The 15,530-nt window shown below is 35.5% G+C and overlaps 1 protein-coding gene across 1 annotated transcript; it reads right to left on the bottom strand.

Moving 5' to 3' along the window:
- Window positions 1-934: 934 nt before the first annotated feature.
- Window positions 935-12,830, bottom strand: LOC144438254 (putative E3 ubiquitin-protein ligase makorin-1). The gene is made up of 7 exons (XM_078127308.1): window positions 12,506-12,830; window positions 10,112-10,237; window positions 6,228-6,460; window positions 5,626-5,846; window positions 4,983-5,197; window positions 2,417-2,527; window positions 935-1,535 (listed from the first exon to the last, which is right to left on the bottom strand). Exons 1-7 carry the CDS (start codon window positions 12,598-12,600, stop codon window positions 1,217-1,219), a joined length of 1,320 nt encoding a protein of 439 aa, XP_077983434.1. The 5' UTR covers window positions 12,601-12,830; the 3' UTR covers window positions 935-1,216.
- Between the last annotated feature and the right edge of the window lie 2,700 nt (window positions 12,831-15,530).

Genomic DNA, 15,530 nt, shown 5'->3' with positions numbered 1-15,530 from the left:
AATACCCCAAACTTTTCTGTACCAAACTAAGCAACTTACATTGCCAACATTCAACATGCCTAGGCCATATCATACTAGCTAGAACAATAACTACTTTCCCACTACAGCCTACCTACATTCAGTAATTTATGCAAATTATTCATATTTTCCAGTATCAACTATTCACATCTCAGCAAAAATGCAGGATGTCAATTATAACTTCTTCTTTTTTTTAAATTATGATTTCATTTTTTGTAAATTAGGATTTTTTTATGAACGTTTTTTGGTATAATTGTTTTTTTTTTTAAATTTATCACTAAATGATTGACGAAATCCAGGTAATATACATTGATATAAATGCACTCCTTGGTTTGAAAACATGCAAAGTAATCCTGTATTGATACACAGCACTGTGAGTAGGTCATATTACAAGACAATCACATAGTAAATACAATTAATAACAACTATCAAAAGTTGATGACAAGGCAGCTGAAAACGTAAGTAAATATTGTATCACATTGATACAATAAGACTTGATAAACAAACAAACAAACAAAAAATAAACAAAGAATACCTTATGTCTATACAAATCGATAGCTGCAAACTCCAAGAAATATATTCTGAATACTACAAGCAAATATCACAGATGAAAAATCCGACCAGAGCAGTTGATAAAGGATTTCTCTAATTTTAAGCATTGATTTCAAGTTACAATAATCTCACAGTAATGGCTTTACAAATTGTAATAAACTCAAAAAATGTGTACGTAAATCTCAAAAAGATTTTGGAATTATATCTACATAGAATTGTATATATCTAAAGGTACTATGGTTAAAAGGAAACTTGACTACTTACAGTCCAAGAATTTCAAGATATAGATGAATCTCCCTAGACTGGGATATGTATTACTAGACAAGCTCATTTCAAAATCTAGAGGTAAAACAATTTGCATTATTACAAAAAACAAGAAGTGTAAATACATGTTACTATCAATTTGAATATCATATAATTGTAGAATTTCTTTTAAATTTGATTTCCATTGCAGAGTAGAGGTAAATCTGATAAAAGTAAAAAAACAAAAACATTTGTAAGTTTCTCTTGATGTGCCAAACATTTGAAGTTCGATTCCTGGTATTTGATATTACCCTCAAAATAAATGGAATGGTCAATTCACTAAATACAGTAACACAATTGTAGACTAAACCATTTATAGTACTGGGGTAAGGGAGGCAAGCAACTACCAGAATTCTAGGTCGCTAAGGTCTAATTCTTCGTCATCTTCATAATCGTAGTCAAAATCACTGTCAAAATCATCATAGAACAAGAACAGCATATCGTCGTCATCGCTGTCCCAATCCCAGCCTAAAGTATTACGTTCTTCAAAGAAATCCCACAGTCGTACTGTATCCAGTATATGTCTCTCACCATCAGCATTCTCATATCGGCGTATTTTTGGTTCTTCTTTGGTGCCATCGGGAAAGATGTGAGCGTAGAAACAACTGGCTCCAAATGGACAGTTACCACAACCTTTATCAAAGTACTTGCAGTCTTTGGTACTGAAACAACACAGATATGAATATTTTACAGTGATTCATCTGAGTATGGCAATGTGTAACTGTGCTCCAATGGCTATTTCTCTAAAACAACTCCTAGATCCTAAATGATTTAATTCTTTTCAGATTGTAATATCTAACCAACACATTAGATCTTACTAGTATTAGACATCCTTGTTATTTACTATTAGTCTTGGTGAACACAAAGGTATGCAAAATATGGGGAATTTCATAATCACTCTCTTGTAGAGTGAGGTAGCATTTGATTTCTTGTCAGGGAAATACAAGAATGTGCATAACCCATCTGCTGTATACATTATGACTCTGGTAATCCAGCCTTAGGTTTACTAAGATAGGTGCAAATTAAATCACTATTATAAAATCTGTTATTCTTCAATATGGTAGATTAAACAAGTGGACGATACAGATGGTTCTTCTGTTGTGCGATTCTAATCACACTGTGATCAAGATAGTGTAAACATTGGAAGTCCCAAAACAGCATACTGCAAGTTAATGAAACTCTGTCAAATAAAATAAAACTTTGCAATGCCTCCCTACTGAGGCTATAATTAAATCAATGCACATTCAATAGCTTATCACTGTTATATCAACATGTTGCAACAATAGTAATATTTAGTAAACCAAAGGCTCAATTACCAGAGTAATATTTCAAGCTGGTAAGGTCTTAGAGTACTTAAACATTTGGAATACCATAGCAGAACTAATGTTTGGTGACATCATGCAGAGAATATCTCAAGGCAGTAGAAGGGAGAAAGTTTCAACTATATATCGCCACAAAATTCTGTGATACTAAAATCAATAACACTAATTAATTGCAAAGATAGCGGTATGATTGGCTTTCAAGACACAAACACAAAACTCACCTCAGCACTGACTTGTAGCCTTCTATCAGTTTCTCCTTCTCTTCTTTGCTTTCAACCCAGAAGTCACTTGGTGTTACAAAGTTAGATGGTATGCGACACTCTGGACAAGCTCTGCAAAACAACAAATAAAACTTTAGAACACAGAGTCCATGGTTATTACTGCCAACTGATAGCCTAATTAGAAACATAGATGTCTTATGCAAACTTTGTACATGGACGGTTTTACAAATAAATAACTTGATGTTTATACATTGCCAAGGCAGAGAACTAAGACCAGTAAGAGATTATATAATATTATCACCTTGATACTGGGTTATATGCCTGAGGGCAAAGATACAATCAGTATGTGTAGCAGAGTACTGATGTATCCTTGCATCGCAGGCAAATAACCCAATATCAAGCCTATAATATTTTTATTATATGTTCCCACAGATATTTTCTTTTATACAAACTTGACTTCCTGTCCTGAATGTCCTATTTGACACTCAATGCTATAAACAACAAAGGATTACTATATTGATCTATATTTAGATGTGCTCATATACAGTCAGCCTCATTTGCATAATTATTGCACTAAAAATGTTCATGTGTCAATCATGGCGTGGTCGACATCATACACGATGACATTATAAATCTGGTGGTGTAGCACAACTTTCAGAATGCCGAGTTTATCATATTCCACATCTGTCCTGTAAAAAGTGTCAGCAATTCCCAATATCAAAGGTGATAGTGGTGTAGTATGAGTACATCAGCTGTTTGCCGTGGGAGTGGCTTGAAAAGCTAGCTGGTTGTTTCAAAAGCACGTGCTGTGGACTATACCAACGAGACGCAGTGAGAACTCAAACAGAAATATTGTTCGATTCGTGAAAATGAGTCTGATTCCAGTGATGACAATGACTCTAAATGATGCTTACGTATTATTGTGAATGTGTCAAATATTGTTGTTTTACATGTAACTATAAATCGCCTGTGTTTGTTGTGGCACACTGCATGTGAAATGATATACCCTACTTTTGATAACGTGCATTAGTACATTGATAAACTGTTGCAATATATTTGCTGTATGCAAATTTAATATTCCGACGCCAGTCATAGCATGGTCACTTATGACAGAATTTACCATCCACAAGCAGACCTCTTTAAGTAATAAAGTTTGATTTTGATGTAAAAACAAAACTGTGTGTTTTTGTATTATCTATCAAAATAGTTCCAGGTTGATTTCAGTCAATATAGAAAACAGTTCCAGATTTTGGTCAGTAGAACCATAATAAATGGACTGCTATGTCATCATCATTTTCTCCATAGAAAACAATGTAACATGCGATGGTCGAATATAACATTAAGGATCTTTCTTTGAGCTGTGTTTATATACACATTGTCCCTCATATATAACTTTATATACACATTGTCCCTCATATATAACTTTATATACACATTGTCCCTCATATATAACTTTATATACACATTGTCCCTCATATATAACTTTATATACACATTGTCCCTCATATATGACGACAATGGCCGTGCCCTTTGTCAGACGTGGCTGAGTGTCGTTCTACAAAATTTATCGTTTGACGGGATTTATATGATAAATACAGTAGCTAACACAAGACAGAGTGACAAAGAGGTTTGTGACGTGCGTTTTTGTCCTATGCTCTACAAATTCAACAACCCTGCTGGACAATATTCAAAGAACTATTTTTGTGAAGTACAGAGTCAAAGGTAAGGGTCTCGTGATTGCGTGGAGGCCTTCAGAATGACTTTGCTACGCTGTGAGGACTGTGGTGAACTCTCAACGAGAGTAAGTTTATGCCAAGGAGACATGCATTTGTGCACTGGCTGTAACAATAAATGCTTTGGTGGTAACAGTAGCTCAAAAACTGATGGAGGAAGAGGACGAATGAGAACAACGAGTAGTGGTGTGGTAATTAATGAACTTTTATGTTTCTTGGTAAACATAGTATACTATGAATTATGTCTATTACAAATACATCTTGTATAATCTACAAATGTAACAGGAAATCCATACATCTAAACATGTCTTTAATAGATCGTCAGAATTTTCACTCCTGCCCCCCACCCCCCCCCCACCCTTCACTTTATACTGAAGATTTGCTCTACTACAGCTAAAATGATATGACATTTAATACACACCCTCAGACAACTTCTAATGCAAAAGAAACAACTACATTGGTGCCATGCACAGTACATCCAATTTAGAAGTAGTTAAAGTTGAAATGTTGATTATCAGTTAGAAAATAAATAATTGCAGCCATTAAAATCATCAAGTCCAATGTGTAACGTTTTCATTAGAAGCCTGTTTTTACTGCACTGTGAAAGAATAGCAATGCTTATCAGTGTTCAATGTGATTGGGTAAAGGATCCAGATGTGTTTGTATTGTGTCTCTGTTATTGTTAGTCTAGAGTTGAAATATGTCTAGCTTGTCAAAAACATAATGTCCCATGTGTGCAACACCAAGCCTACATCATTTTAGCTGTAACTGAACCCTATAAAGTACCGTATGACTAGCTTTATACACTTCTTAGATATCGAATGGTACTCTACCTTACAATCTTCCGTTCAAATTGTTTGGCACTTCTCCATTTCCTTATACAGCTCAGACAATAGATATGGTTGCATTCCGACAGTATCCCAAACTTTCTTTCCTTGACGTCAGTCTTTTCCAGGACAACTTCCATGCAGATACCACATGTCTTCTCCTTGCTTTGTTGTATGGCAAATGAGATTTCCATATTTCTCTCATGCTCAGCTATGCACTCCTGCAGAAAAAATGTTTTAAATACATGAACTATGTATAACATTCTCTCTCTCTCTCTCTCTCTCTCTCTCTCTCTCTCTCTCTCTCTCTCTCTCTCTCTCTCTCTCTCTCTCTCTCTCTCTCTCTCTCTCTCTCTCTCTCTCTCTCTCTCTCTCTCTCTCTCTCTCTCTCTCTCTCTCTCTCTCTCTCTCTTGCCATCTTTGTCTACTTCTTGTGTTCTCTTCCTTTCTTGGACAAATACCTACACACCCACCTACCTACCCACAGACACACACATTCATTTAAAACATACAGGTACAAGTTCAGCATATATATACCTTTTTTGTAACTTACATTTAACTTCTCACCAATAATGTTCTGTGATAACCTTTCAACCTGTAATTATCTACATTATATTTCAAATTTTCTTCAAACAAGGAGATTGCTTACAAGATTGTGCTTTTCATTCTGATCTGGGTCATCTGGATGTAAACAGGCTTTACCACACATATCACAGGTGTTGCCATGGAGATATTTGCAGTTTTCACCATAGCGACAGGTTCCAAATATTGCATAGGGACACAGTAGTTTCTGTTCTCCACAGTCCTTCCCAGTCTTTGATGTTGATGGTGAGGATTTTCCAGTTATAGCAGCAGAGTATGAACTTGGGACTATAAAGGGAAAATAATTGATCAACCCTTACTACAGTATTCCCTGACTAATATGGCAAAAGATATCCACAGAGTTTTAACTCTACAGATAAATAAAAAATCCAATAAAACTTGGAGTGAATGAATGAATATTTGTACTTTACTCCATCAAACTCTAGACCAAAACACAGAAAACACACTGAGTGAACACACATATGATATAAGTAGATGGGTAAATATGAACATTTACTTGCTGAAGGTAAAAACAATAATTTTTTCTAACATGCGTGTTCATTATATGTGTATATGGTGGTGGACATCTATGCTGCACAAAACTAGCTACATTTGTGTTTTATTATACTAGTTTTATCTAACAAAGCTTTCATAATGACGCAAACTTACTTGAACCTCTGTATGGTTGGCCGGGTACAAACTCTGCAGCGTCCACTACATCTGCCATATTGATGCCCTTTCCTTTCATATCCTCTTCTAGTTTATCCAAGTCAGGCATTTCACTGCCTTTCTTTAGAGTAATCATACTAGTATTGGAATCTTCACTGGTCTTTGAGGACACACTGGCTGGTTTTAGACTTGTTTGAGGTGTTTTGGTTGGATTGGGCCTAATGTGATCAAATCTAATAACATAAGTATGAACACATATCAAAATTATGGTCAATCAGTTTTTGAGATAATTTTACTATTAATTAAAAATAATTAATTAATTTTGCCTCTTTACAAATACACTAAACATTTACAAAAAATCAAATTATTTTGTAACACATTGTGACTACAGTTCCTGTGTTGTAATTCACCAATATGTGGTATATAGAGTTTTTGCGCTGTTGACTGCAAATGACGTTTACTGGTCAACAGTTGCTAATGTTGTTGGCTATACTGGCAGCTGTTGACTTATGATGTCATATGCACATAACAAACCTGGCATCTTCTTTTGGCTCTGAGAGTCAAACAAGCATACATGTAGAAACTTCATGACTTTTTACAAATGTCTGAGACAAACTTGCAATCTTTGTGCCAGAAAAGGATTTGGAATGAAAACATTTGGCAATTATTAAAGAAGTACAGTTTTCCACATTCCTGTGATGTTTTCTGACCTATCATAACTGTCATTATGATCAAGTGTTTAATAACAACTAGTATGGAACAGCGAGCTGAGAGAGTGAAAGAGTCAGAATGTAGTACATATAGGTGTGTTACAAAACATATGTTGACTGACTGTGCTCATGCAACATCATGATATCGTCAGTTTCCCTCTGGCCTGTGGTTCACCCAAACACAGACTTTTCCTTGAGGCTTTGACCTTGGGAAACAGTCTGTGTTGGGGTGATCCACAGTCCCTTGAGGAAACAGACGGAAACAATCTGTGTTGGGGTGACCCACAGTCCTTTGAGGAAACAGACGGAAACAATCTGTGTTGGGGTGACCCACAGTCCCTTGAGGAAACAGACGGAAACAATCTGTGTTGGGGTGACCCACAGTCCCTTGAGGAAACAGACGGAAACAATCTGTGTTGGGGTGACCCACAGTCCCTTGGTGAAGCAGACGTATGATGTTGCCCTTGTGATCAGTCAACATATGTTTAATGATTTACTAATTTCATGGCTATTAGTCTTTGACAGTATTGTGTGTGTGCATGGACAGTTACAAAATTGTTGATGGTATTGTGTACACTGTCTTGATGTCCGTATGTAAAGTTTGTTTACAAAATTGTTGATGGTATTGTGTAGACTGTCTTGATGTCTGTATGTAAAGTTTGTTTACAAAATTGTTAATGGCACTGTGTACACTGTCTTGATGTCTGTATGTAAACAGTTTGTTTACAAAGTTGTTTACGGCACTGTGTACACTGTCTTGATGTCCGTATGTAAAGTTTGTTTACAAAATTGTTGATGGCACTGTGTACAGTCTTGATGTCTGTATGTAAACAGTTTGTTTACAAAGTTGTTGATGGCACTGTGTACACTCTTGATGTCTGTATGTAAACAGTTTGTTTACAAAATTTCTGATGGTATTGTGTACACTGTCTTGATGTCCGTATGTAAAGTTTGTTTACAAAATTGTTGATGGTATTGTGTAGACTGTCTTGATGTCTGTATGTAAACAGTTTGTTTACAAAGTTGTTTACGGCACTGTGTACACTGTCTTGATGTCCGTATGTAAAGTTTGTTTACAAAATTGTTGATGGCACTGTGGACAGTCTTGATGTCTGTATGTAAACAGTTTGTTTACAAAGTTGTTGATGGCACTGTGTACACTCTTGATGTCTGTATGTAAACAGTTTGTTTACAAAATTGTTGATGGTATTGTGTAGACTGTCTTGATGTCTGTATGTAAACAGTTTGTTTGCAAAGTTGTTTGATGGTATTGTGTACACTGTCTTGATGTCTGTATGTAAACAGTTTGTTTACAAAATTGTTGATGGTATTGTGTACACTGTCTTGATGCCTGTATGTAAACAGTTTGTTTACAAAATTGTTGATGTTATTGTGTACACTGTCTTGATGCCTGTATGTAAACAGTTTGTCTACAAAATTGTTGATGTTATTGTGTACACTGACTAGATGTCTGTATGTAAACAGATTGTTTGCAAAGTTGTTTGATGGTATTGTGTACACTGTCTTGATGTCTGTATGTAAACAGTTTGTTTACAAAATTGCTGATGGTATTGTGTACACTGTCTTGATGCCTGTATGTAAACAGTTTGTTTACAAAATTGTTGATGGTATTGTGTACACTGTCTTGATGCCTGTATGTAAACAGTTTGTCTACAAAATTGTTGATGTTATTGTGTACACTGACTTGATGTCTGTATGTAAACAGTGTCTACAAAATTGTTGATGGTATTGTGTACACTGACTTGATGTCTGTATGTAAACAGTTTGTTTACAAAATTGTTGATGGTATTGTGTACACTGACTTGATGTCTGTATGTAAACAGTTTGTTTACAAAATTGTTGATGTTATTGTGTACACTGACTTGATGTCTGTATGTAAACAGTGTCTACAAAATTGTTGATGGTATTGTGTACACTGTCTTGATGCCTGTATGTAAACAGTTTGTCTACAAAATTGTTGATGGTATTGTGTACACTGACTTGATGTCTGTATGTAAACAGTTTGTTCACAAAATTGTTGATGTTATTGTGTACACTGACTTGATGTCTGTATGTAAACAGTGTCTACAAAATTGTTGATGGTATTGTGTACACTGACTTGATGTCTGTATGTAAACAGTGTCTACAAAATTGTTGATGGTATTGTGTACACTGACTTGATGTCTGTATGTAAACAGTTTGTTTACAAAATTGTTGATGTTATTGTGTACACTGACTTGATGTCTGTATGTAAACAGTGTCTACAAAATTGTTGATGGTATTGTGTACACTGTCTTGATGCCTGTATGTAAACAGTTTGTCTACAAAATTGTTGATGGTATTGTGTACACTGACTTGATGTCTGTATGTAAAGTTTGTTTACAAAATTGTTGATGTTATTGTGTACACTGACTTGATGTCTGTATGTAAACAGTGTCTACAAAATTGTTGATGGTATTGTGTACACTGACTTGATGTCTGTATGTAAACAGTGTCTACAAAATTGTTGATGGTATTGTGTACACTGACTTGATGTCTGTATGTAAACAGTGTCTACAAAATTGTTGATGGTATTGTGTACACTGACTTGATGTCTGTATGTAAACAGTTTGTTTACAAAATTGTTGATGTTATTGTGTACACTGACTTGATGTCTGTATGTAAACAGTGTCTACAAAATTGTTGATGGTATTGTGTACACTGACTTGATGTCTGTATGTAAACAGCATTGTCAGGGATTAATTATCCTGGGTGATCATACATACTACAGCAAACACAATAAGTTGATGATAAGAATGAAATAAATGAAAAAAAATTGCAGTTAAAGCTACTGGGGTTTAATTCTGCTGCATGGGTTGTTTCTAAATAAAATGGTTCAAATACTGGGTTGGAAGACATACAATGTACACATGTATGATGAGTAACACAGATAAACTGAAGACCCAGTCTACATGGATGTCAACTGGTTTTTGTTTTTGTTTTCACTTTTGTTTTTCAACATGTTTATTTTATTGATATGTGAACTTAAGCAATTTAACCATTTTATTTTGGTCACAGTTTTGTTTTAATAAACCATGTATTATTATTATTATTATGATTATTATGTTATAAATATCAAAAGAATCATTGATACATAGATGATATGATACAACATTGTAACACTAAATAACTCACCTGCATCTGTCACCATAGAAACACTGACCTCTCAAGTAATATTTGCATGTCATAGCTGGTTTAGCTGAAGGATCATGGGAGTAGGGACATCCGTCCCCTGCCCTACACACTCCGTTCATGAAATACCTGAGGACAAAAAAAAAAGATGCACAGATTTGATAAGACTATAGTGTATAATGTATTAGCTCAATATAATAAATAAGTGAGTTCTTTCACCACTAGTTAACCACCTATATTCATTTCTAGGTCTGGGCTTTCCATTAGTGCACATGCTCATTCTCTCTAGTACTGATGCAGTTATTTTAACCATTGAGTTCTATTTTAATAGGATCTTCTATTTGCAGTTATTTATCTATTTTTAATTTTTTTTCAATTTTATTTATTGGCTGACCACCTACATTTATAGGCTCCTTTGGTTCAGTGTTAGTGCAGGAGGAAAACCTGCATTGTAGCATTGTATACTGGTAGAGTCAAACTGAACGACACTCTTCTTACTTACAGCGTGGTAAATTTAGTGAAACCCAGCCGACACCTCGCGGGTTCAAATCAAACCCAGGCTTGCAGAGGTAAGAGGCGTACGAGCTAACCGCTCAGCCACTACCAACCCGTCTAACACATTTTCATCATTCTCGGTTTGACTGACTTTTTACCTGTCTATCTTTAACCTCTAATTTAACCTCTGATTACTGATTGAAATGTTAAGGCAACTTTACATCTTGGAAACTGTCTGTATCTATGTGTTTAATGTAGTGTACATACTATCACCTGTACAGAGAATGATCAAGTTGACAAGTTTCTCTCCTACATACATGTAGTTTTCTTACTTCCACTTCAGCTAAAGAGTGATCAATAATTTTACTTTTAAGAACTTTTTTGGGAAAACACTCCTAAAATTGAATTTTCAATCGTATTTTGAAAAAATTATCACATTGCCTTCACTCCCTTGATTGCTAAATTCACACTTATATATGATAGACAGAAACTAATCATTGCTAAAAATGAAATCAGAATATCTGTATGTTTTAAAAGATATCAAAAAGGAAATTATAACAGAAATTCCAAAATAGCACCAACGGCGATCATGTGTAGTACAACTGTATAATTTATGTGTCATCTTTTTAATTATGAAAATGATAATTGGATGGTTAAAAAAAAATTATATATACCATAATTGTATTGTAGGTATCTTCTTTGCTGGGTGAATTATGTCAATATTTTTGAAAGTTTATCTACTTGCCTAACCATCTACTAGTATGTTCTTATTTTTGAAATACACATCACCATTTTACTGTTGCTCCAATGTATGGGTGTGGTCTTCTTGCTAGGCATATTTGCATACATTATGTGTTCGGAATCTTTATATTCACCTGCCTACCCATCCTAGTGTTCAGCTTTGCAATATACACCATCATTTAGCTGTTGCTATGGGCATGGTATTGTTGCTAGGCATATTTGCATACATTTTTGAATGTTTAATCACTTGCCTATTGATCACTGTCATTATCTTTGCAAAATATACTTCATCACTTGGCTGTTGCTATGGGCATGGTCCTGCATTCACCTGCCTACTAATGATCCCTGTTATCTTTGTAATATACATCATCATTTCATTGTTGCTAAGGGTGTCAGTCAAAGACACATTTTTAGACCCAATTTGCATATCACTGTTGGGATCAGCATGTCATGAACAATTCTTAATTTACAGATCCCTATCAATGTTCCGACCAAATTTCAGACCAATTTGGCCAGTAATTTTTTAGTTTAAGTTTTTTGCCTAAAAATGACATTTTTTGACCCAAATCACACACCTGTGATGTGATCATTTTCCTTTGAACACTAGACACCACAAGTAATGTCCCCACCACATACCACATACCAAGTCAATCCATCTGGCAGTTTTTGAGTTTAAGTCATCCACACACACACACACACACACACACACACACACACACACACACACACACACACACAGAGTGAGACAGATGGACAGACATCGCACAATGCCTATATATGTAGCACACACACACACACACACATACATACATACATTGTACATACATACATACATACATACAGAGACAGTGAGACACACGGACATATACCGCACAATGCATATAGCACTACTGAACCCAATCTGATTAAAATCTGATGTATAGGTGATTTCTGCATATCATGCCAATATCTATGCACGTGGGATTCACATTAATAGTAATATAAAAACTATTAAATACAGCTGTTTTACAAAGCTAACTGCAATCTAACGAGGGCGACGTGAAAAGGAATGTTTGCATTTCATGATGCCATGCCACGTACGTGCTACATAGACTATATAATATTACCATCTTGGGCAGATATGCTAGTGTTAACCAGTCCTGTGACAATTTGAAACCTCACCTGCAAAGTACTTCTTTCGTCCACTGACTACCTGAAGGGCGAACGTTCGTGACAGACCCCGCCGACCGCGCACGACCGGCGGAATATTCGGCCATTGTAGAGTCTGTGCACTAGATGTGTGACAAGATATGTGCGTTCCTCTGTTTCACAATATCTTAGTTTATGCTGCAATATAGTTATGACCTAGTTTAAATCATGGCAGCGAGGCGTGTCTCTTTCTGTGCAGGTCTTGATCACTATCAGCTTCACGAATTTCGATCGGAACGGAGAAGTGTGCGGTGAAGGGCAGGGTCGGCAGGATTTTCGCCCGTCTGTTCACCCTAAACTCGAACATCCAATCATACAGAGGAGCGGCGAAATGACCTCTCACCCGGATGTGAAAATGTCAACTAGAATCCCGGAAATGACCTGTTTTTGAGGTCAATCCGGACGAAGCAACAAGAATCTAAACACACACACGACCACATCGCCGCCCGAGTTTACAAATATTGATATCACTGAAGACATTCAACTTAGTTTTGAAGCCGGATTGTTATCAGTTCGTATCAAGAAGCAAGCTTGCCTTGTGTTTGATTTTAGGTATTTTATGGAAATTTGCTTATTTTCAGTTCATTCGGGGAAGTGGTAATTCTGATATCAATGTAATGTAATGTAATGTAATGTAATGTAATGTAATGTAATGTAATGTAATGTAATGTAATGTAAAGTAATGTTATTCGCTGTATAAACGACAACGCTGTTGTTTTTGTTTTCGTGGTTTAAAATTCAACGCAACTAACGGAAGAAAATGGAACTGGAGCTGTTTATTAATATTATCAACACCTGAACGTCATATGTCTGTCTGTGGTCTTTGTTTTATGACGTGACCTTTAGGTATGCTAATGAGTCATGTCTATTTATAATGTCTGGCCTTGTTTACAAGGTGATTTAATTCATTGAGCACCGCCCAGTCAATTATTTCCACCATGCGATTTTACGAATACATAAAATTATTAATATAACTCATTTATTTTTATTGCAGGGGAAGAGGCGCTATATAGCAAGGTTGTAATTTTCTCATACCAGTGTGAATAGAATTCATACTGTGTACATTTAAAATTGCCAACTCTGCGAGCTCCTAAAAATTGTCTTCACTATAACATTCATATACAGTTAGGAGGTAAGTATAACATTTAAAAGAGGCTGTACAAATTTTATGCACCACAGTTTTGGTGTATAATTTGAAGAGCAGTAAACCCTTGAATATGATCCAAAAGTAAACCTCTTCCATAGAATAGGAAGAAGGCTAATTGATACATATAGTAGAGAAGACAAAGTGTATAAGTAGGTGAGAGAAATAGTAAATGATATATATCATACATCCTCATAAGATTTTAATCACATTGGGATAGGTTTATTTCACTAAACACACACACACACACACACACACACATACCCCCCCCCCCCACACATACACCCACACTCTCCCTCACTCACTCACTCACTCACTCACTCACTCACTCACTCACTCACTCACTCATTTATACCACCTGAGATAACAATAACTCATAATAACTAGTGTATATTGACAAAACACAGTTATTTGAGGCTAAAGTATTGAGTTTATTTTCAGTCATGAAATTTGTTGTCAAGGCACAACTACACCAGGACTCAGTCTCCTTGTCTAAAAACAAAACATATACACTGACTCATTATCACAAGTCAATTTATAAATACAGAAAACCATAATAATCACTACAACATTTACAGACCACTTTCTTTCCTTCAAATATAGATGAAAAATATCATTTTACTTATGTAGTTATTAACATCTCTGACTGTGAAGCCAAGTGTGTTACAATGATAAGATATTCTGGAATAGAAAAAAATGTGACAAAATAGAAAATTGCAAGCTAGAATTGTTGTAGTTTTGGTCATCATTATAGTAATATTGGTAATGGTGTTTAGACATGCAATAACACAGGGAGTTGTTGAGCCCTAGTTTTGACCACATAAGTTCTTGTATGTCAAAACTTTGTCTTTTGGAAACAAACATGCTTTCAAATATGGGAAATAACTACATTTTCATCATTGTGTTCTCTTTATTTGTCTTCTAACAGAATACTTTGGTAATATTATTTTACTGAAAACCTGTGATGGGTGAATTCTTATACTTTTCAAAACAGTGTAACCATTTCTAATCTAATAGTTAATGATGGTCTGTGATGCCCTAATACTCTATACAAGATTATGTTAAATCTTGCCAACAGAACCATAGTTACAATGCTTAAAGGTGATTCAAAATGCTCACATTCACTATCGCTAATTTGCTAGACGACATGTTTGTGAAATGCATTCTGGTTTTAAAACTTTTCAAAAGCGTCTGCAAACACCTTAAAATGACCCTTTTTCAGTCACTTCCCTTCGGATTTACTTCGAGAGTTTTCGGGTATTTCCGGTCCCACCTAGACCACGGGATTTTATGACGTCATAAAGAGACATGGATAGCACGTAGCCTATGGCGAGCGTAGTCACTAGGTGAACAGAACTCAACAGCATTGTGAAAAAATACATTGCTAGTGGTTGTAACAGACATCAGTAAACAAAAACTACAGTCTACATGTCTTATTAACCAACATTTACCGATATTTACTCACACTTTCTGACTAATTGGCAGTGGCTGTGGGTATAAATGCTAAAATATGATCTCCCCATATTATGGCAAAATAAATCAAAAACGGCTAGACTAGATATATATAAACACTTGTAATGTCGCGTGTTTCACATTCATTGACTTTTATTTATCTGATTTTTTATTATTTGCCGACAAGAAGCATTACGATACCGTGGTGACGTTTGACGGCATCCCCGGGCCAAGGACGGCATTTTAGCCCAATCGTACTCGCGTCGCCTTTTGAACAGTGCATTTAACAACAAAGTAAACATATTTCATCTCGAATAATATACTAGCTATTAGAATACCAATGGGAAACTTCAAGAAGGCGTATCGGGACATGTGCCACAATATATTTGTTGGTCCCATAAT

The sequence above is a fragment of the Glandiceps talaboti genome, chromosome 1 (genome assembly GCF_964340395.1).
Source record: "Glandiceps talaboti chromosome 1, keGlaTala1.1, whole genome shotgun sequence".
In the NCBI taxonomy this organism is placed as follows: domain Eukaryota; kingdom Metazoa; phylum Hemichordata; class Enteropneusta; family Spengelidae; genus Glandiceps; species Glandiceps talaboti.
Note: the sequence above shows the minus strand (reverse complement) of the source record. Positions and strands in the feature narration are given on the sequence as shown.

What these genes read in the sequence shown, in the direction of transcription:
- LOC144438254 (XM_078127308.1), bottom strand. Translation starts at nt 12,600, where the DNA reads ATGGCCGAATATTCCGCCGGTCGTGCGCGGTCGGCGGGGTCTGTCACG. An exon ending in CCAACCATACAGAGGTTCAA is followed by an intron (nt 5,847 to 6,227) that starts GTAAGTTTGCGT and finishes TTCCCTTTATAG; the next exon opens with TCCCAAGTTCATACTCTGCT. An exon ending in TTTGAACGGAAGATTGTAAG is followed by an intron (nt 2,528 to 4,982) that starts GTAGAGTACCAT and finishes GTTGTTTTGCAG; the next exon opens with AGCTTGTCCAGAGTGTCGCA.